The sequence below is a fragment of the Elgaria multicarinata genome, chromosome 15 (assembly GCF_023053635.1).
Source record: "Elgaria multicarinata webbii isolate HBS135686 ecotype San Diego chromosome 15, rElgMul1.1.pri, whole genome shotgun sequence".
NCBI lineage: Eukaryota > Metazoa > Chordata > Lepidosauria > Squamata > Anguidae > Elgaria > Elgaria multicarinata.
Window position 1 is genome coordinate 11888154 of NC_086185.1, and position 22042 is coordinate 11910195.

The 22042-nt window shown below is 39.7% G+C and overlaps 1 protein-coding gene across 2 annotated transcripts in view; it reads right to left on the reverse strand.

The window, feature by feature from the left end:
* Positions 1 to 22042, reverse strand: part of RPS6KA6 (ribosomal protein S6 kinase A6) — a 63776-nt gene that overhangs the window by 8861 nt on the left and 32873 nt on the right. For both annotated transcript variants that reach the window (XM_063141639.1, XM_063141640.1), the window contains 10 exons: positions 20015 to 20094; positions 17751 to 17857; positions 17458 to 17495; positions 10419 to 10561; positions 8566 to 8636; positions 7173 to 7261; positions 3851 to 3915; positions 3068 to 3170; positions 2480 to 2604; positions 1097 to 1222 (listed from right to left, as the gene is read on the reverse strand). In XM_063141639.1, coding sequence (XP_062997709.1) covers positions 1097 to 1222; positions 2480 to 2604; positions 3068 to 3170; positions 3851 to 3915; positions 7173 to 7261; positions 8566 to 8636; positions 10419 to 10561; positions 17458 to 17495; positions 17751 to 17857; positions 20015 to 20094 — 947 coding nt within the window. The remainder of the gene's footprint in view (positions 1 to 1096; positions 1223 to 2479; positions 2605 to 3067; positions 3171 to 3850; positions 3916 to 7172; positions 7262 to 8565; positions 8637 to 10418; positions 10562 to 17457; positions 17496 to 17750; positions 17858 to 20014; positions 20095 to 22042) is intronic.

Below are 22042 nucleotides of genomic sequence, written 5' to 3' on the forward strand. Positions count from 1 at the left end.
ATCATCTATGGAAAATTTTAACGTTCAGACTCTGGTGCATTTCAAGGAAAGGGTGTTCAATACCTGTGGGGCAACCACTGAATCTCTCTTGTCATCAACCCCTGTGGTACAAGGTTGGTGCAGAAGTTGATAAATAGTCAAAATTGGGCTTTTAGACAAGCTTAAAAATGGTAGCTTGCGAACAAGGCAGCAATCTCTATTGGACAAAACTACTTAGGACTCTATAGATCAAAAGAAACTTTGAATTGTTTCCTGAAGCTAATTACAAAGACTGTACAATACCTGAAATCTGTTTCCTGAGCAGATGTAAATTCTTTACAGAACAACCATAAGCAAGGCATTTAAGAGCCTAGATTTTAATTACTAAGCTAAGTAACTAGAGTGGGAAAACACTGCTTACTACTGCTACATCTGCCCTCGACCATTAGCTGAATATATCAGCTGGAAGTCACGACTCATATGCTCAAGTTTTATTTATAGCTAATGGTAATTACATGTCTGTCTGGAAAAAGGGGACAGCACTAATGGTGAGGATCTGATAAACATTTGGCTAATACAGATCCTGTGTCATACAATTATACAATTGCATACTATGCCCTTTTTTCCTTATTTCCATTTATACTCAACTTTCTCCTCAAAGAATCAGGTGATTAACAACTTTTTGGTTTATAGGACACAAAGAATGAATACAATGGCACCTTAGAGGCTTACTCTAATTACTTGAATATCCTAGGTAACTCCAATAGAGCATAAGTGTTTTCATAGGTCACAGCCTAATTCCACAGGTGTATAAAGGTGAACACTACATATGCTAGGATATAATCATTTATTGCAAAGTTTACAGGTAAAATAACTTATGAGTAGGCTTTTTGAGAAAAAGTAAAATGACAGGCCTATGTTTTATAAATGCTAGTTCTTGAAATCTCAGCATAAACCAGGTAAGAATTAAAAGCTTCAAATTAATCAAATATTGCTAAGAAAGAAGATTCAAGATCTATAAAATACTTATTGAAAGACATGAATTCCATGTAGATTCTTGTAAATTTTTAGATATTTACTAGTAGTGCCTACGAGGGAAAAAGAGTTTCATACATACCTTTACAGCAAACTCCATGTTTGAAGCTATGTGGATACAGCGCTTACACACTGAGTAGGAACCAACACCGATGTCCTCCTTAAGTTCATAGGCATCTGTAAATAGTGCACTATTCCCATGAAGTTGCTAAAAGCAAATATAAACTGTCATTTAAAACTTTGTATTATTAATATACACAATTCTTAACAGAGTTTTATAAACTCCAGTAAACGTTTAAACAATTCCCAAACATATTATACCAAATATACTATTTATTTATTTATTTATTTCATTTGTATACTGCCCCATAGCCGAAGCTCTCTGAGCGGTTCACATAGAATTGTTAATTAGATGTTTTATCAGTGCATCCAATGTGGGAGAATAGTGAGAACAAATAGGTGGAGCAATGAGAACAAACCAGGAATGCTGCTGGGTAACTTTATTCATTCTACTTAAATACTGATAGTTTTGACAGCTCTAAACAGGAACCCCAGCAGGGCAGATGAGAGAAGCATAAACCAGACCACATTCTGGTAGTCTGCAGCAAAGTTCATACAGTCACTTAGCCAAACACTGTTGTTATAGGGTTATGGGGTGGAGGGAGTCGGAGCACCCATGCCATACACAAATGAGACATTGATTCTGAACTCACAGTTCAGTTCAACTTGCATGTGCAAGAATGAGCCACAGATTCCTCCTGCTCTTGCTGCACAACTGGAAGGAGTTGTTCAAAAGCTTTTGCTCAACCACATTTTGTCATGCTGTCCAGACAGACAAACTGTGGTTAACATAAACCATACTTTCAAACAAGCCAATTTCCAATCACACCTGCTGAAATTGGTTCGTTGGAAAGTAACCATAGTTATGATTAAATAGTTTATCAGTCTGGATGATATGGCAAAACAAAGTAAAAGCAGAAGCTAAAGCTTCCAAACCATTTCAAAGCTTCCCACAGGAGGAAGAGGGAAGAGTATGAGTCTAAGGCTCACGGCAACTTGTCCCTGCTTCTGCATGTCACACTGAACCACGGATTACTTTGGGGTGCCAATCTGGCTACAGTGTCACCTAGACGCTCCACAAAAGCCCATTTGCTTTCACCTCCACGTTAAGTGATTTAAATAAGCTGTGGCCAGGAATATGCATATCCCCCCCTCCTGCCCCCCATCCATAAACAACCATCTTCAGATAGGCAAGTGTGTGACAAAGCCCTTTCAAATTCTGAGACCAACAACTTTCTATCACTATCTTTATTTCTGAAGATGCTGTAGCATCTTACAAATCAGAAAAGCTGAGGCTTATATAAGCAACAAATTCTTAACAAGCAATTATTACAAATCTTAACATACACTAATTGGAATGTGTTGTTTCAGTAGGGAAAACATAGGTGGGGGAAAAAAACGTTACCTGTACTATTGGCAATATATTGTTGAGAGGGGAGAATTTGTGGTCTTCTATGGCAGTAGTTGCAACAAAGCTAAACCCTTTGAAGAGCTGGTGAGCATTAGCACTAGGTGGAACTCCTGGAGAATCTAGTGGTGAATTCACATTACATTAGTATTGCTCATAATATATCTAAAATGTAATATATTTTATTCACTACAGGTTTATAAAACACCCCCCCCTTTCTGAAAAATAATGGTGTATAAATACCAAATTGATTTACATTTCAAGAATTTAGCAGACATATAAGCAAACAGCAACCTATGAGAAAGGTAGAAGGGAGAGAACAACTTGGACTTATTGCCGAGACATTTTTTTTTTAGAAAAATACTAAGCTTGGAAGTAACATAGAGTAGAATAAAGGTTTTAAAAATCTAAAAAAGGAAGCAAGTTACTGATATCTTCAAGATACTGATACAGCTAATGTTCCAAATATATTGAAGAGATGATTGTAGATGTGATCCCATTCTTATGCCTGATTTTTAATTGGAATATTATACTAGTGTGTGACATACATATGGTGGTGGGGGAGATAATGCATTATATTCTTACCTTTTGGTGTTTTTGCTGTGAATTCTGGATCAAAACAAAATGTGTCTTCGGGTCTTCCAGAAGCAGGTTTAAATGGGGGCTGAATCTCTCTCCTGTATAGTTTCTGGAATTAAAATCACAAAATATTACTTTCACAGATTTCCATGGGTTGTATCCAATTGTGTCCCTCAACTCATGGGAAGTTCTTTGCCCCAGCAGAGAAAAAAAAGCAATTTTTGCAAATTCTCCTTTCTGCTGGAGCTCCATGGCCACTTCCCACAGTGTTCCAAAAGGACCCACAACCCTCTGGAGTAAATTAGGAGAAGGCTGAGAGGGTTGGAAACGGAAGGAAGAATTTGCTCGATTGAAGAGCCCTCTATAATTGGATACAATCCTATATATTTTGCACAAAACTCTCCTACGTTAAAGGATCAAAATTTAGATGCTTCTCTTTAAACTGGATTCCACTGATTTTCTACTACTTTTTTTCTAACACCCCCCACCCCCAAAGTCTCTGTTCATATCAGGAACACTTGTCAAAATAGTGAGAGAGAGAGAGAGAAAGGAAAAGAAAAGAAAAGAAAAGAAGGATCATTTTCTCCCAAGTCATCTCTTGCACACACTAAAACTTTTATTTCTTTCTTTGATAAAAATTACACGAGTATATGTCAGCTGTTTTTGCTTCAACTGTTTGACATATTTCCCCACTTTAAAAAGCTGCAAGATTTACAAAGAAATGTGTTAAATTTCAGTCATTACTAGTACAACAGTATGCCAATAGAGACATTTGTTTTGTGTACTCACATTCCAGTCAATAGTTGAAAAGAAGGGATGCCTCTTTATTTCTTCAACACCATCAGGACCCGCTCCTGTAATTACAGGGTACACAAGGTACTAAATTACTGTAAATCAGGGTAAAGAAATATCTTTGGGCATCCAGAAGAGGTCCATTCACCACCTTGTCCAGGTTACATAACAAGACAGTTTCAAAACTAAAGAGACTTTCAAAATCAGCTTGAGGTGGGACACAGTGGTCACAAAAACACGAGTCAAGGGCTACCTATAAGCCCTTGGACACACCTAAAGCAGCTCTTTGGATCTTAGGCCTTAGCTAGACCAGGCTATATCCCGATACAAACCCTGGGATCGTCCTTGTGCGTCCAGATGATGCACAGGGGATCCCGGGATCAGGGAGGGATCATCCCTCCCTTGCCCCGGGTTATAACCCTCCCCTTTGGGCCTGGTTTTTCCACGGAGCGTGTGGCCCATTTCTGCGGGTTTACCAGGCTCTGCGCAATTACTCACGTGGAACCGGAAGCTGCACCCATCTGGGGGGGGGGGGGGGGGAGCGGGGAAAGTAGTTTAAATTTTAAAAACCCTTACCTTTGCGCATGAGCGTTCATGTGCTCTGTCCCCTTTAAAAAATAATTTAAAAATGGCGGCCAAACTGCCTCTCTTCCTGAGGTCGTTGGCCTTATGTGTAAACAGGGGCGAGATCTTGGGTTAATCGCAACGCAAGGTCTCCCCTCCTCTCCCCCGGACTTTCAGTTAGGTCTAGCTAAGTCCTTTTCCTCTCTATATAGCTAACCAAAGAGAACGTCTGAGGATATGAAACAACTCCATCTATGGCAGTTAAAATAAAACAAGGGGTTGGATTCAGACTTGGGACTGAAGTACAACTGATTTCAATGGGTTTTCTCTAAGTATGACCAATCTATAGCCAACCCATGAATTCTAAGGCTCACAACATGTCTTTTTGCACCTGTAGCTACACCAAGCTCATTTTACAAAGTAATTTTAAATGAAAACAAAGAATCAAGAATCACTGACATTGTAGTATCAGTACATCACTACAAAAATAAAATCAAAATCAAAATCAAAACCCTGGTCACATTGATTAGGAAGCTCGCACCAGTTTCTTTTTGGCACCATAGTACTTTTTTAAATTCTTCATGCTATCGGCCCAGCTATATAAATGTGAAAAGTTCTTTGTGAAAGTCTTGACTTTCTATTGTAGCAGTCTCACAAACTGCATGAGTAATATTAATGAATTATGGCTCACCATGATGAAGCTAAGCATGATTCATTACAAATTGGGCACAAGTAGTTCTTAGACGCTTAAAAAGGAAGGTCACCAGGTTGCAGTTCTAGAACATCCCGTTTATTTGCTGTCCTCAATTTACATGGGTTATTTTTTATGCCCTCTTATTTCGTTTTTTAATGGCACGCTATTAATTGTGGTAGGACGCAGCAGATTGTGTTACTGTAGCTTCCACGGTATCTTAAACTCCCCCTCCAGTACCTTTGTTTTACTTAAAGGTGACACAGGACTTTACTAGCCTCCTCACCTCCAATGTATTCGTAACACATTTTGGCCCTGTTCAGAAGACACCTTAAACCATGGTGGTGAAAGCTTTTTTTGTTAAGGTGTCTTCTGCACAGGGACTTTGAGACCTGCTCCTTCCAGTATTGCCACAGAGTAAGTTGTGCCATGGTAAAGAACAGGCTCTCATAGTACTTGGTCCTAAGCAACAGGATAGCGTGGCAAGCAATGGTGCAAATTATAAAGACAATCCCCCTTATTCTTATGTTGTGCATCTTATTTACATTTCCCTCTATGCTAGTGGCTCTTTCAAAACTTTTTTTTTGACTGCTGTGCTTTCTGGACAGCATGAATCACTTAACAGATACTCTGGAACAGTATTAAAAGGGCTGAAGTTCCATAACACCCAGTGTCAGTGTAATCTGGTTAAAATACCGTATTTCTTCGATTCTTAGACGCACTTTTTTCCCTAAATAAACAGCTCTAAAAATGGAGTGCGTCTTAGAATCGATGGCATCTTAGAATCGAAGCAATACGGTAAGAGGAGGTAAGAGGAAAAGAGGAAGCTCCTGCAGCAGCCTCGAGCCATGCGAGCGAGGAGGAGCTGGGAGGGTAAGCGCCTGGTTTTTTGTTAGTCAAATTTATTCGTAAGTCCCATCGATTTCCATGGGACTTACTCGTGTGTCGTCGTCCCCTGGTGCACAGACAAGTAAAGAGCGGGACTGGAGAGTTAAGCGTTTTAGCCCCTTAATCGCGTCTTCTCCTCTCTCTCCCCGCCCGAAAATATTGTTTACTCTTTGTTTCAATGCCCCCCCTTCTTCCCGTGCAAACAGCGGTTTCTTCTCTCACAGAGGGAAAAAAGAAAAGGACACAACCATTAGAAGAAAGCGCGGAGGGGGGGGAGGAGGTTGGCTGGGCGGTGAGGGAAGTATTTCTTCGATTCTAAGATGCCCCTTTTTCCCAAATAAACATCTCTAAAAATGGGGTGCGTCTTAGAATCGATGGCGTCTTAGAATCAAAGAAATACGGTAGCACCAAACTTCAATGCCGTTAAAATCCCAGACTGGTTGACTTTGGGAAAGCTCTCTCTCTCTCTGGGCCTGTTCACATGTCACAATAAGCCACGCTAAAAACGAGCCATGTTGGATTGGTTAATGAGTCACTAAGCCATGCTGCTGCCGGTAGACATTCAAGGTGTTCACCAGGTTGCCATGGTTTGTTTCTCTGTTTGTCCTCCCACCTGCTTCCAGCACGTATCCCAGGGGCCTTTGCAGAATAACTCATCTATACACCTGCTGTGATGAGATCCTCCCCACATCTTTCTTGTCTTGTGAAGTGCCTGTGTTCACATATATATGCCATATGAAACTGTAGTACAACACAATGTGGGATTAATCTTTGGAGTGTGTGCATTGGGGGTGGTGTCACTTTTTAGGATGAGGTTTCTGAGGGTTATTTTCTATTTTCTTTCTTTAACACTTCAAAAAGGCCTCCTTGGCTGCTTCTTGCAGCCAGAGAAGAGCAACATTCCCCTTGCTAGCACAGCTATGCATGATTGACCTAAGGGTAAGCATGTGCAGCCCAAATTTAGGACTACGGTGACTTGCAGATTGTTAATGTTTCACGGCACTACTTGTTTAAGGACTAGACAAGTTTTCCCCAATCTGGATTCCTCCAGATGTTGTAGACCGTAGCTCCCGCCCCTGGTCATTAGCCATGCTGTCTGGGCTGATGGGAAGTGTAGTCCACAACATCTGGAGGGTCCCAGTTTGGGGAAGGCTGATCTAAGCAATACTAACTTACCTAACCTATTTGAAGGATTCCGTTTAAACAACATCCTCAGAAGACTTTGAGCTTCAGGACTAAGGAACTGCGGCATTCCAAGTTTTGCTCTAGGAAAAGAGAGAATTCACATTCAAAATATACTCACTAAACAAGAAATCAAATGAACATAAGAAAAAGCAAGCAGTTTGTGAGCTTTTCAATACACTGCAATAGCACAGAAAATTAAGTGTGCAATCCTGACTGGGGCAATGGGGCATGCTGGGAGTTTTGGACATTTCTTTCTGCCTAAACTGTTTTTAACTTTCTTAAACCGCCCAGAGGGCTTCGGCTATGGGGCAGTATATAAATTTAATAAATAAATATGGATAGGATTGCACCCTAAGTGATTTAATCCAAATATTCTAAAGTGCACACTTAGCAAGAAGGGTTTTAAAAAGAGTTTTAACTATTCATGACACTGACTTCACATATTATAACAAGTAGAGCATTACATTTTCCAGTTTAATCTATTCTAGCTAAACAAATGAACTTTTTGAAAATACTATATTCCATGGTGCTTTCATTAGCTGGCTGGCTGTTTGGTGGTGGAATCACTTACAAAAATGCTGTCCCCATTCTCCACCAGGGGTGGGAAACCTATGGCCTTCTGGATATTGTTGGGCTTCAACTGAAGGCCACTGGTCAGGAATTATGGGAGTTATAATTCAACAACATCTGAAGGGCCAGCAGTTCTCCCTTCGTCACACTTAGAATCAGCGGGCAAGCCTCAAGGACAGATGCTGCCTCTCTTCTCAGAATCAAGTCATGAAAGCTCTCACCACAGCAGGAGAGGAAAAACCAAATATACAGCCTTGCAAGGAACCCACTGTTCAACAATTGTCTGAGAAACTTATCTGTCATTACATAAGACTTTTAAAAAAACAACACACTCACAAGAAATGAAGACAGCAATCTTAACATTTGCACAAAAAGCTGCCAGAGCAGTTTTCCTCCAACATTGGTCTAATGCCATAGTTTGAACTACTGCTGCAGGCAAGCCTGAAGACCTTATTGCCAACACAATTCTAAGGGTTAAACTATTTGCCCCTAAGTTTGATTTCCTATTTAGAAAACCTAATAAGCACTCTAAGAGGACTGAAAGCTTTTAAAAAATACTTTTAAAACAAATAAAAACATTCAAAAGTTCTCGCTGTAACTTATACATCTTGTAGACAAACATCTTCTAATAACTTTGGTAATGAAGGAAGCCTTTTTCTAAACTTTTTAATAATTTTCTACGTTACAGCCAAGTTGGTATACATATGGTTATGCGTTGTCAATGGAATGCAATTCATGTTATATTTCCCTCATTTGAAAATACTTAGAAACAGAATAATTTATAGATAGATAAAATAGAAAAAAAAATACTTACTTGAGTATCATATTCATAGTTTCATTTCGATCTTTACCTTGAAATGGTAGTGTACCAGTAAGCATTTCAAACTAGGAAAGAAACAAACCAACAGCAAACATTTAGAAAATAAAATTTTAAACTGTGAAAGTTGGATTTTTTTTTCTAAAAAAAGCTTTAAGGTTCATTATAACATCTTGTCATGATGGCCTGAATTCCATTTATGGCAGAAAAGCAGCATACAATTAAGAGTTTAATATAAACAGTTCTGATAAGTTTGGTACTAGTAAAAATAAAAGAAATTATCATTTGCTTAACACAGAGTGATATTCCCTGCATTAATGCAATATTTCATACGAAAACCCACGGTGCCCTTGCCGTAGTGGCAAAATGGAGGATCTGCCTCATTATTTGTTCTACTGCCCTATCTATTCTCAAATTCATTCTAAATATTTAGATTGTGGGGGATTTTTTGAGAACAAGTCCAGCTGGTCTGATTCAGAAAGAATATACTTTTTGTTTACATGCAATAACAAGACTGAAGTATTGGCACTGGCCAACTTCGCTCTTACAGCCCAAATGTATAGAGCAAAATTTCTGACTTTGCAGAATGTGTGATTTGTTTTAGCATTGCTTTTATTAAGCATGTTGTAACCATTGGTTGAAACAATAAAGCTTTACTACTACTACAAAAACCCACGAGGGCTGATAATTCATCTGTCCATGAGTTTGTTCATTATAACCACAAAGGCATTTACACAGTGTAATATAATATTCCTCATTCAACCCCTTTGCTCTACACCAAAATATATTATGACTGTCACTGTCAAAACATTGTTTTAAACGTTGCTATGTTTTCAGCTACTTACTTTGGTTAATACACTTTAATTAAACTGCTTTTAGCTCAACTCAAGAAACAGTAGGCAGTACCCAATGCTGCTGATGAGCCAGCGGGACTGACTGCTAGTGAAATGGAAAGCTAGTGTTTCATAAAGCAATGAGCCAAAATGCTCATTTTTTGGAATGGAGCAGGTCAGAAGAGCTCACAGAAGAGAACTATCTATCACATTCCTGAAATGTATGTTCTGTTTTGTTCCGGAGGTTGCTCTAGAAAGTGTTAGGTTCCTGTTACGCTGGCAGTAAGTTCTGCTGGAGCAACTCTGGCCTTAGCTAGACCTACCTGTTAGCACGCGACGGAGGAGGGAAGATCTCGCAATGTGGTTAGCGCGAGATCCCTCCTCTGTTTACACGCGGTGACCTCAGAAGGAAAGGCATCACGCCCACCATTTTTTAAATATTAAAGGAACAGCAGCGCACGAACGGTCATGCGCAAAAGTTACTTTTTTAAAAAATGTAAATTATTTTCCCTGCTCCCCCCACTCTACCACCGATGGGTGCAGTTCCCGGCTCCTCATGAGGAATCCCGAGGAGCTGGGTCAACCCGCGGTGCCCGGCCATACGTTCCATTGTCTCGGGCTCAGACCGGAGAAAAAACGGGGCTAAAAGGGAGGGTGAGATCCCGGGGCAAAGGAGAGATCATCCCTCCCTGAACCCAGGATCCCCTGTACGTCATGTGGATGCACAGGGACAATTTCAGGGATCACCCCGGGATTTCACCTTGTCTAGCTATGGCCACAGTCAGCAGAAGCAGCACCTGGATACTGCCAAATTACCAAAAAAAAAAAAAAAAAAAAAAAAGAGTCAAAGACAAAGTACTATTAAAATTTAAATTTGTTCTCAGATTGTAACCTCAGCAACGTAGTACTGTACTAAATCTGTCCACAATTTTGGATGGATAGCATTCGTATTTCCTTGGCAACATTAAGAAGCACATCTGCTTGTTATGTAAAAATAGGCAATGAAATAAACAGTACCATGAGAACACCAAATGACCACCAATCGGCACTCTGGTTGTGGCCTCGCCTGTTTACCACTTCAGGTGCCATGTACTCCACAGTGCCACAGAAAGAATAGGCTTTCTTCTCTTGATCGACGGATTCTTTGCTGAGGCCGAAGTCTAAAACAGTATTGTAAAGATATACCAAGTAAAGAAACTTTGTGCAGCAGTGGCTACAGATTATTCAAAATATAAACAATGGCAGTCATTTAGGGGTATGTATATAACCAGGGGTGAGGATCCTGTGGACCCCCAGATGCTGTTGGGCTCCAATTCCCTTCAGCCTAAGCCAACATGGCCAATAATTAGGGTTTTTTATATTATGTTTGATACTGTATTTTTAAAGTTTAATTTGTTTGCAAACTTTCCAGAGAGCTTTGGTTATTGGGGGGTATAGAAGTATAATAAATAAATGGAGTCCATCAATATCTGAAGGGTCACAGGATCCCCTCCTCTGTTATATACACTAGAAATGGGAATCATTACAGCTAATCAATGAAATCTCAAATTAAAGAGAAAATCTGAAATGCTCCTGTACAAGCCCCTCTGAAATTCATGCAAACAGCATAGTATTGCTTATTGGACCATTTCCAGTAGTATAGTGGCTTCAATTTCTCAACTTTAATTTATATTATATGACTGCCCCAAATGACGCATGTTAGGTAAGTTGTGGTTGCTGTGCTGAAGGATTCCTGTAAATATTTATTAACTCCTCCTTGGCTTATCATATTTCACGCAACATAAAAAGCTATTTTTTAAAAAATGAACCTACAAAAAGTAAGGTATGTTGCCAGCTTGAACGGATTATGCATATACAAAAAGAATGTTTCTTTTTATCTGTACATTCAATGAGGCACCCGATGAGTACACACAATGGATAAAAAGCAAGCACAGCTTAGTAAATTAAATGAACAGCTCTCTTAACAGGATACTGACTCGGTTCACACAACCATTAGGTAGTAAAATAAACCACAGTGGCTGGTTAACCACCCCTGTGCATACTGGTCATGTGCCACCTGATTTACCTAATGGCCCTCACTGGGTGTGGCTTGTTGTGACATTCAAATCAGAAAAGGGTGGGTGGCTGGAGTGATTAATAAACCGCCCAGAACCCACAGCCTGTTGCACCCTCACTGGGTTTGGACATCATGATAAGATGCGCCCAGTAAGGGTATTTAGGTAAATTGGACAGCCCATGCAGGGGTGGTTAACAAGCTACTGTTACCTATTAACCACCCTTGTGTCATGCAAACCAGGCCACTCAGTAAACAGGGAAACCCTCATCAAATCCTTGTAATATATTAAGCATGTCATTCAGAGTCAAAGCTAAATGGTTCATGAGACAAATGGAAAAGAGTTGGTGTTTTTTTTTATCTATCCTAGCAAATTATGGGTATGATCCAAAAAAGTCAGATAGAAACATGCTGGCAGCAGCTCACATTGACAAAAAGACAAGGTGCCATTTGGTTTTAAAAAGCCACTGTTATGAAAGTTTTGAGGAGGAAATATGTACAGGGCATAGCTTTTGGGGACCATGGCTTTGATCACTGCATGGCTTCCACCAGTGTCCAGAAGCAGAGTCTATAGATTAATAAAAGGGTACCAAGACAAAGCTAGTTGCTTTCAACTAAGAATCATTGCTGCATGTATCTCTCTTTTTTGTGGACAGTGAACTTCAATTTAAGGCAACTTCCTCTTTGTATCCTAACAGAAATGCTCCCAGCATGAAAGAGCAGTGTGTTCTTATCAGTGCCGAATTGCCTAACCAACAGGTTTACATACTGCTTCCCCCTCTCCTCCCACACACTAGTTTTCTCTCCCCACTTCATGTTCTGAAGCCAACTATGTTGCAACATTATGCTTGCATGTGGGAGGTTAATTTTAATTAACCATGTTTAGCTCCAAGTTGTGATTTGCAGCTATGGCCAGGGTTTAAGTTGTGGTTCGAGCTAACCATGGTTAGGCTCTGAAAATGAAATGGAGGTGGAAATTTGCATGAGTGATGGGAGGCCTAATGACAGTTAGAATCATAGACAATAGTACTTCAGTTCTAGGTTGAGATGAGAGATCTACATGAAGCTGGTTCTTGAAAGCCAGAACTGGCTCTTGAGCCATCACAAAAACCAGAAGTTAGCTCTAAAGTTTACATTCACAGGATAGTAGGGAGCCAATTGCCTATTGAACGTTTTCATAATCCCCTATTCCACATAGATTTCATCAAGGTGTAATGGCGGGGAGGGGAAGCAAGTATGTTGTCCTCCTTCATATTAAAGAATTTGAACATAGCCACAAAGGTATGAAACTGTCCAGGAACTGCCCCATGTCACCCTCACTACTACGGCAACTGCAATAAAGCCGTACAAAATTGTTTTGATTTATTTCCAGAGGGTTTTTCAATCTTTGCTTTGTAGCTCAATTGTGGGACACCTATATATACTCTCAGGACTACAGAAACCACTTTATCTCCTTTAGCTTTATGACACTTAGAACTGCTTATGATAATCTTGAAGCCTTTAGTACAGAAACAGCCAAATGGCAGCTCCAGATACCACTTTGTATAAACCATATAACAAGATAAATTTCTAATTTAGACCAATTACTTCTCCAATAAACAACCATTTGTGCCTATGCAGATATAGGAAAGGAAAGGAACCTCTCGTGCAAGCACTGAGTCATTACTGACTCTTGGAGGGACGCCAGCTTTCGCTGACTTTTTCTTGGCAGGCCTTATAGCAGGGTGGTTTGCCGTTGCCTTCCCCAGCCGTTATTACCTTTCCCCCAGCTAACTGGGTAACCTGAACACAATTACTTTCACCTTTGTATCATTTATACCAAGATGATCTTTATGACAAATTTTCCCATAAATCTCTCAGAGAAATAACATTCAGTATATATATATTCAACTCATGAGTTCAAGTACAATCTTTTAAAACATAGTGCGAGATCTCTTTTAGCTCTTGGTGCCGCTTTAAAAGCATATATGCTTCACATCTTGACACTGTCTTTCATACAGATTCACTGACCTTGCTAACAACGCTACACTGAAAGCTGAGCAAACTGAATATGACAACTTACTCTCACTTTTTTGTTATAGCTGTGTGAAAAGCTGCCAAAACTTCACCCATACGTGCCCCACTCTGTTGTTTTGCACCATACTATAAGGCTGAAGAGGAAAATTTGAAGATTGCTTATTAATTAGACTCTTCACTAGCAACTTCCAAATGCATGGATTCCCCCACCCCCACCCCACTTTCAAGCTCTATTGAAATTGCAGCTTGCAAAACAATGCAATACACTGGTTGATTTCCTCACCTAAAAATTCCTGAAAGTCTTAAGTGGCCTACTTTTTTTATATAAAAAAATTAATTGCCTTGAATGTGAGGATTACTCTAAAAATATTGTCTCTCTTTTGAACACCGGTGATGTTCAACCTGTTCTGGAAAGGGTTGCACTCCCACTGAACAATCAGCTTGGTAGTTTTTTTTTGGGGGGGGGGGTTCTCTTGAACCCAGAACTGTCACTTGACACACAAGTGGAATCAGTGGCACAGAGCACTTTTTATGAGCTTAGGCTGATATACCAATTACGCCCTTATATAGACAGAGATCGCCTAGCTAGTTATCCATGCTGTGATAAACTCTCATCTGGATTACTGTAATGTGTTATAAATGGGGCTGCCTTTGAAAACAGTCTGGAATCCTGAGGTGTTCAAAACTTTATGACAGTACTTTTCCAGCTGCACTGGCTGCCAGTCCATGTCTGGGCCCAATTCAAAGTGCTGGTACTAACATTGAAAGCCAGGCTATCTGAAGGATCACCTCCTCCCATATGTATATGCCCAGATGCAAAGATAATCTTCAGGGGTCCTTCTCCTTGAGCCCCTGCCAAAGGAAGTGAGGCAGGTAGCTACAACAAAGAGGACCTTTTCTGCTGTGGCACCCTGGCTGTGGAATGAGCTCCCTAGAGAGGTTCGCCTGGCACCTACATTGTACTTCTTTCAGTGTCAGGTGAACACCTTTTTATTTCCTCAGTATTTTAGCATCCTATTCTTTTAGTTCTGCTACTTTAAATCGATATTTTAAATTTCTGCATTGCTGCTCGGTTTTATTCTGGTTGTACTTTGATATTGCAGTTTTAAGCTTCTATATTTTATGCTGCATCTTGCGTTTTTAATTTTTGTGAACCGCCCAGAGAGCTTCGGCTATTGGGCAGTATAGAAATGAAAATAAATAAATAAATACCAAAGTGCATCACAACTGACACATGGTAGCCATACAGAGATAGTACCAAACACCACATCCAAATGTAGAACTGGGAACATCAAGACAGGAAGCAAAGTCCAAAATGATAACTCAAAATCCACACAAAATCCTACTTGGCTTTATCTCTCTTTTCCAAGGGCACTACTTCTAAAATATCTTGTTTTATGCTGACTTGTGCAATTACTCTATTTCTTCGATTCTAAGATGCACTTTTTCCCCATATAAACATCTCTAAAAATGGGGTGCGTCTTACAATCGAAGAAATATGGTAACAGCACGAGAACCTACTGTTTTGGATGATACCTTGGTGTCTATAGCACAAAGCAACAAAAAGGATGAGAGAACAGTTTTTAAATTCAAAATCAAGCTAACCATAAATTGCTTAAGCCAGCCTACTGCATACCCTCCTTTCCTTTCAATGGCGCTTGTGTTGGGCTGCTACACAAGCCTCATCAAAAACCAATGGAAGGGACACACACAGTCATGCTCAAAGCACCAAGTCATGACACAACTGTGTACTTTGATTCTTCTATAGAGGAAAACAAATATACAACAGTCTATTTTTTTAAAAAAAAAATAGCATCAGAAGAATCAGATGTTAAAGACCCTCAACATTTTACACTATCTTAAAATGAATAAAATGTAAATGATTTATCATGCACAGGCATACACACATATACATCATGTGAAACGACAGTGATCTGAACACCATTTTGGTATTCCTTTGCATGAACAAAAGGTTTTATTATCCTTTTAAAGCATTATTTTCTTGCCTCTTGTTAAAGGCAAAGAGCAAGCATTTCAGCTTAAATCTCCTTGACTACATTTTTTCAGATAAAGAAATGGCTTATCATTAACATTACTGTATATCACTCTTTGATCTAGGTAGAAGATTTGTGGGGGGGGGGAGGGTGTTTCTAAAAAAACTAAACAAAAATTCTCAAACTTTAATACACATATGAAATCATCATATGAAGGCAGTATCCCTATTCTACAACGGACTTAAATTCTGTATCTTAAGCTTATGCTTTGTAGCTACTAACAAACGTTTGAAAAGTTGTATTTGCATTTGATTTAAAGTTCTATTTAATAACTTTACACCTTGTTTTACAGTTTGTTTACTACTGTTCTATGAGCCATTATTTTTTTTAAAAAAAAATACTATGAGTGCTTAATGTAAAGAAAAATGATGAATACATTTTGAAGTTGAATAAATATCTAAGAGGACAATCGCATTAGCAACGTGAACACATCTTCCTTTGAAGATGGTTTGGAAGCTTCAGCTGGTATGCAATATGACCCAGATGCTGGTAGGGGCCAGAAACTTGGAATATGTAACACCAATTGCACTGGCTATGTTCCAGGCCCAATTCAAAGTATTGTGGTTAACCTTTACCTCAAGTAGCTTGAGACTAGGTTATCTAATGGACCACCTTCACCCATACGACTCTGTTCAAACATTAAAATCAGCTTCGAAGATTCTGTTCACGTGCTCGCTGGTAAGATCAATTAGGGTGGCAAGCACAAAAGACAGGGCTTTCTTGGTGGTGGTCCCACAGCTATGAAGTTGTTTCTGGAAGAATTACATTTTGCCCCATAGTGCAGCATTTCAAACAGTCCTTAAAAACATATCTCATCCAGCCTGCCTTTATTTCATGTATGTTAGGCTATGAGATTGCCCTCCCAGCCTTATCCTTCCAAATTGAAATCTTACTGCTTCTTTCAGACCTTCAATGCTGAGGTGTTAGAAATTTGTATCGATTCATCCATTTTTTTAATCTATACATCTTCTTTACAATGTACACCATGTTGCAAGGGCATGGCCCTGAAAGGCAGCCTATAAATACTTTCAAAACATAAAAAACAAACTAGACAGGATGCCTGCCAAACTGGGCCATCTGCCTATTCTTCTATTGCATACACTCCTTATAGCTAACCAGCCATTTTTGCGTTTACCTGGATTCAAGGAACTAAACTAGAGCGTGAACATCCGTTTCCATCATAATTTTGGACTGAGACATGGAACTAACAGCTGACATCCACTGCAGAGAGGTGGATTTAGATTACAAAAGTCTTGAGGGGATATTAATTGTGCTTTATATTTTGCAGTTCTGATCCACCCAAGAACACACTGCTAGAACCGCTTATACATCACTCCTGGAAATCCTTCCAACTATCCTTTGTACCCAAAGATGGCATTGTACTTGGAAGGCACTTCCACGTATGCAAGCTAGGTACGCATTTTTAGTCATTCTTTCCGCAGCCCTCGCCCATTGCTATTCTGGTCCGACAACTACCAACAGCACATGTCTAGGGGGCATGGGGTGAGGGCAGTGGGGAAGTTCCATTCCATGCACAGAATGGAAGTCATGATCCAAGCCGATACGGTTTCCTTTAATATCTTGTAGCAGATTAGGGTTTGTTCATTGTACCCTGATTTAATGAAAAGTCTGCCTGAAGTTCTTAATATTCACCACTGCGATGTATCATAGCAGGTTAGCCAGCTGGACAGGACACTGGAAAAAGACACGAGAGATGGAAAGCCACTTCTGGCAGTGAGCACAGTATCCTGGCTAGACTTTAATCTTTGTTAATCTAAAAGTCTAAGAATGACTGAAGCCCCCAAACATACAAGCACATATTAAAATATCTAGAAATGACACAACCTAATACAAAATACCTGCTATTAAAACTATGTGCTCTATTCATGAAAATATTTTTTTTAAAATAGCTATACTAGTAAGTTCCACCTACCTGTTAACTTGATATGTCCTGCTTCATCAAGCAAAATGCTGAAAATTAAAATTCACATTCACCAATACACATAACAAGAATATTTATAAGACATTTTAATAATGCAACTGAACAAACAAGAATTATGCCAATATTATGTATATATTCTGTTAACAAATACTCCATTTTTTATATTAGAAAAATAAAATAGTAAAGCTAAGCTTTCATGTAATTCTGCATTTATATTATGAGAAACACAAATACATCTTTAAACAAGAGTACTATAATAGAGGATAAAATACATTTTACTTTACTTTTCTGGCTTCAGGTCCCTGTATACAATTCCCAAGCTGTGCAGATGATCCAAAGCAAGGGCCAGTTCTGCGAGGTAGAATTTCACATCTTCCTCTGTAAACATAACCTAATAAGAACTATATAGATTTACATTCTGATCTTGTTAAATTTCTGCATATCTGTTTATATATTAAGATTTCAAAGTAATAAACTGTTGCATGCATTCACCATAATCCAGGCTGACCGGAGCTCAGGCTGCATATACGCCATGGGAAAAGCCAGGCACTAGAGAGGGTTCAAGGCTAATAATGAGCAGATGGGAAGAAGGGCAGTGCAACAGTGCTAAACTGCCTGACACATCATGTGCTCTGGTAGCACATCCACTTCTTCCATATGAAAAGAAGGTTTTGATTGCAGTCCAGACACTTCTTCCTCCACCCAACCCCTCCCACTGATCATCTGGTAAGCAAGATGGGGAGATATCCACAAGTGGTTCTGCATTCTCAAATATATGGATGGGGGCGTAGGGAGATTGTCTATAAAGTTAAAAGGTAGATGGGATTTAACATGCAAAAGCTGGTCTGAAAATAATGAAAGCAACCGTCAGTATAAAGATGTCAGCAAATGTTTCGTTTAGAAGACAGCCATTTACCACAAATTTTGCAACTAGGAATCAAGTAGGAAGAAATGAAAGTGCCATTACAGTACACGTCAAGAAGTTCACGTAAACAAAGACTGATAGAAGAAAACAAAAAACCAAAAGCAGAATCAAGGTTGGTTTCTATTTTCTCTTGTTTTGGGGACAAACAAATTCCTAAACATACATTTTCATGTTATGAATGAGAAATTCTAGCATTTCTCAATCCATACGTTCTACAACTTACTGCACCATCCTTGCGTAAATAAATCCCAGTGCGTTCAGTTGGGCTTATTCCCAGGTAAGTGTTCATCTGGACCTCTGTGTATGTGTTGTTTATATATTGCATTTTTAAATATATATATATTCGTATTTTAAATGTTTTTAAATGATTTAATATTGTAGCATTTTTTATTTTTTTTTGTATATCTCTGTTTCAACTGTACGTGTTTTAATTTGTAAAGCTGCGTTGAGTCCCAGTATTGGAGAAAAGGTGGGCTATAATAACAATAATAACAATAATAACAATAATAATAATAATAGGATTAGAGGCCCAGCCATTCATTTATCCAACTTGCTTATTAGTTTTCTCAGCACTCAAGTTATCACCAAACACCAAAGCCCAGGGGTAGATATCTTGTGGCCCTCCAGAGGTTTTTGGCTTATGACTACCCTCAACATTGGCTTTGTTGGCAAGGGCTGATGGGAAGTCATGGGCTAAAATGTCTGGATGGCCCAAATTTTCCCACCCTTCATCAAAATCAATCAGGAACTACCCCATGTATTTTCCAATGATCATTAAAAACCAAGAGAAAAGGAAGTGGGTATGTGTTAATACTTTGGCTTCTGTAATTTAAGATACTCCATAGTTGATTATTCTCTCTAATGATTACAGTTTAAAAATAAAAGCCAACAACCAGGGGACATTTTTTGAAAGAAGAAGAAATGTGGAGAAGTGTATAATAATCTCCCAGCATGTGGAGAAATGTATAATTTACTTATTAATAAATTGTATCTAACAGAATGTTTTACTCAGAAGCCTTGTATTTCATTCTGATGAATTCCAAAGACAGACAACGGCACAATCCTTTATAGAGCTGGGATAGTGTAGCACATATTTATTCACTGCATTTATATCTTGCCTTTCCTCCAAGAAGCTCAAGGTGACATATATTATTTTTGGCTACCCCACCCCACCATTTCATCCTCACAACAGCCCTATGAAGTAGGTTAAGCTGAGAGAAAGACTGATCAAAGGTCCCCCAGTGAACTAGGAATAGTGTCAAATTTGGGTGCGGAAGATCCAAGATCAAGTTCTTGCTGCAACTGTTATTTTGTTAACATGGTGGTGATCATGGGACAGTCTGCATCTCTCAGCCTAGCCTACCCATTACATCAGCTTTCTTCATCCAGGTGTAGTCCAGTTGTTTTGGACTTCAGCTCCCATCAGCCCCATTCTACATGCCCAATGGTCAGGAATGCTGGGAAATGTACTCCAAAACATCTGGAGGTTACTGGGTTTGGGAATGGCTGCCACAAATGGATGTGAGGATAAAGACATATGGGAAATTCCTTGGAGAAAGAGCAGGATGACATTTTTATAATTTTATATTTGTATTTGCCATCTAATTAAATGTAAATACATACCTCTTTGGATAATCTTGTGAACACATCGCCTCCCCTGAGAAAATCCAATATTAAATATAGCTTCCCTTCAGTCTGAAAGGCTGATTTGAAAAATCAAATCAGTATCAATGTTACATGACAATAGATAAAATATATACCCAGAGTAAATAACTTAATATATAATACGTTTTAATTCAAGAGCACGTGGTGTTTCCAGAGTTAAAACTATTCAAGCAAACGGGATTAATAGCATTACATTTAACAAAGAATAGTTGCTCAAAGTACTAAGTTCAGACCCACATATTTCGCTACTTCCATTTACAAACTAACCTAACGAGGACTTTTAGTTTATACTCAAATACTTAAATATCTAATTTTATAATGCGAGCGACTATTGAGCTTTTAAAGTAATGCAGGGGAAAGTCATATGGGTCTAACTTTTAATTCAACATATGCCTGTGTGATTTAACACATGCGTGTTTAGCAACTGGGCGAGGAAGCCAGGACAGTAAACTCTTCCCCTTCCCTTCTCCAGTAACTTTAAATTAAAACAAACAAACAAAGACTAAGCTCTAAATAAACTCCCTACCTTCTCCCAGTAAGAACCTCCTAGTAAAGAAACCCTACAACAGCAATAATAACAATAAAAAAGATCCGTTATGAAGGCAGAAAGTCAGCAGGGGTGTGGGGGCTTCCCAGTGTATTTCACTGAGTGCCACATGTACGACTATCTGCCTGCTGGACAGAAATCATGGGCATGTGCTCGGTGTAATGAGGTTCTGGCTCTCAGGGAACAAGTTTGTTCCCTTGAGGCCAAGGTTGCTGACCTGGAGAAGAAGAGAGACAGAGATGAGACCTTCAGGGACCTAACAGCAACGTCACACTTCATTGGTGACAGCTCCTCTGCAGTCATGGAGAATGTGGGTCTCGAGGAAGGAGGCCGTCACTCCGAGGAAGAGGGAAATGATCCCTTAGAAGGGACCCATTCCTCAGGAGATGTGCAAACATCCTCTCGCACCAAGGATGTGCCTCCGGGGGGAGGAGGGCTTGTGGTAGTAGGAGATTCGATCATTAGGCATATAGACAGTTGGGTTTGTGATGGGCATACAGACCACATGGTGAATTGCCTTTCTGGTGCAAAGGCTGCAGATATCACGCGCTGTCTAGATAACATAGTAGACAGTGCTGGGGTGGAGTCAGTTGTTGTGATCCATGTTGGTACCAACGATGTGGGGCAATGTAGTCGTGAGGTCCTAGAAGCCAAATTTAGGTTGCTAGGCAGGAGGTTGAAATCCAGAACCATCTCTGAAATGCTACCAGTTCCGTGAGCAGGGCCAGCTAGACAAGCACAGCTGAGAAGTCTCAATGCGTGGATGAGATGATGGTGCAGAGAGTTGGGGTTCAGATTTGTTAGTCACTGGGGAATATTTTGGGACAAGCCGAGCCTGTACAAGAGCCTGACAAGCTGGGCCTGCGCTTAAACCAAAATGGAACCAGACTGCTGGCGCTAAACATAAAGAAGGTGGCAGAGCAGCTTTTAGACTAAATTCTGGGGGAAAGCCAACAGGAGCTAGGAAGCATCCAGTTCGGGTTAAATCATCTAAAGGAGACGAATATGAAAATGTTTTTGATTGTCCCAATACAAAGGGGAGCAAATTGGCCATGAGTACAGGATAGAACATGATAGTCAAAGAGGCTAAAGTGCAACCATGAAAAAGGGACACATCACACACATATGGGGAGGGATGCCATGTATAGGTGTTTCTATGCAAATGCTAGAAACCTCCGAGCCAAAACAGGAGAATTGGAGTGCTTGGTTTCAAAGGAGAACGTGGACATAATGGGCATTACGTGGTGGAACCGAGAGAACCAGTGGGATACGGCCATCCCTGGATATAAACTCTACAAGAAGGTCAGGGAAGGGCTTACTAGGGGCGGTGTGCACCAGTATGAGTCTGAAGCATCATAGCGGAGATGCTCCAGCCCCTTAATCATTTTAGTTGCCCCTTTCTGCACTTTTTCCAGCACTATAATATATATATTTTTAGG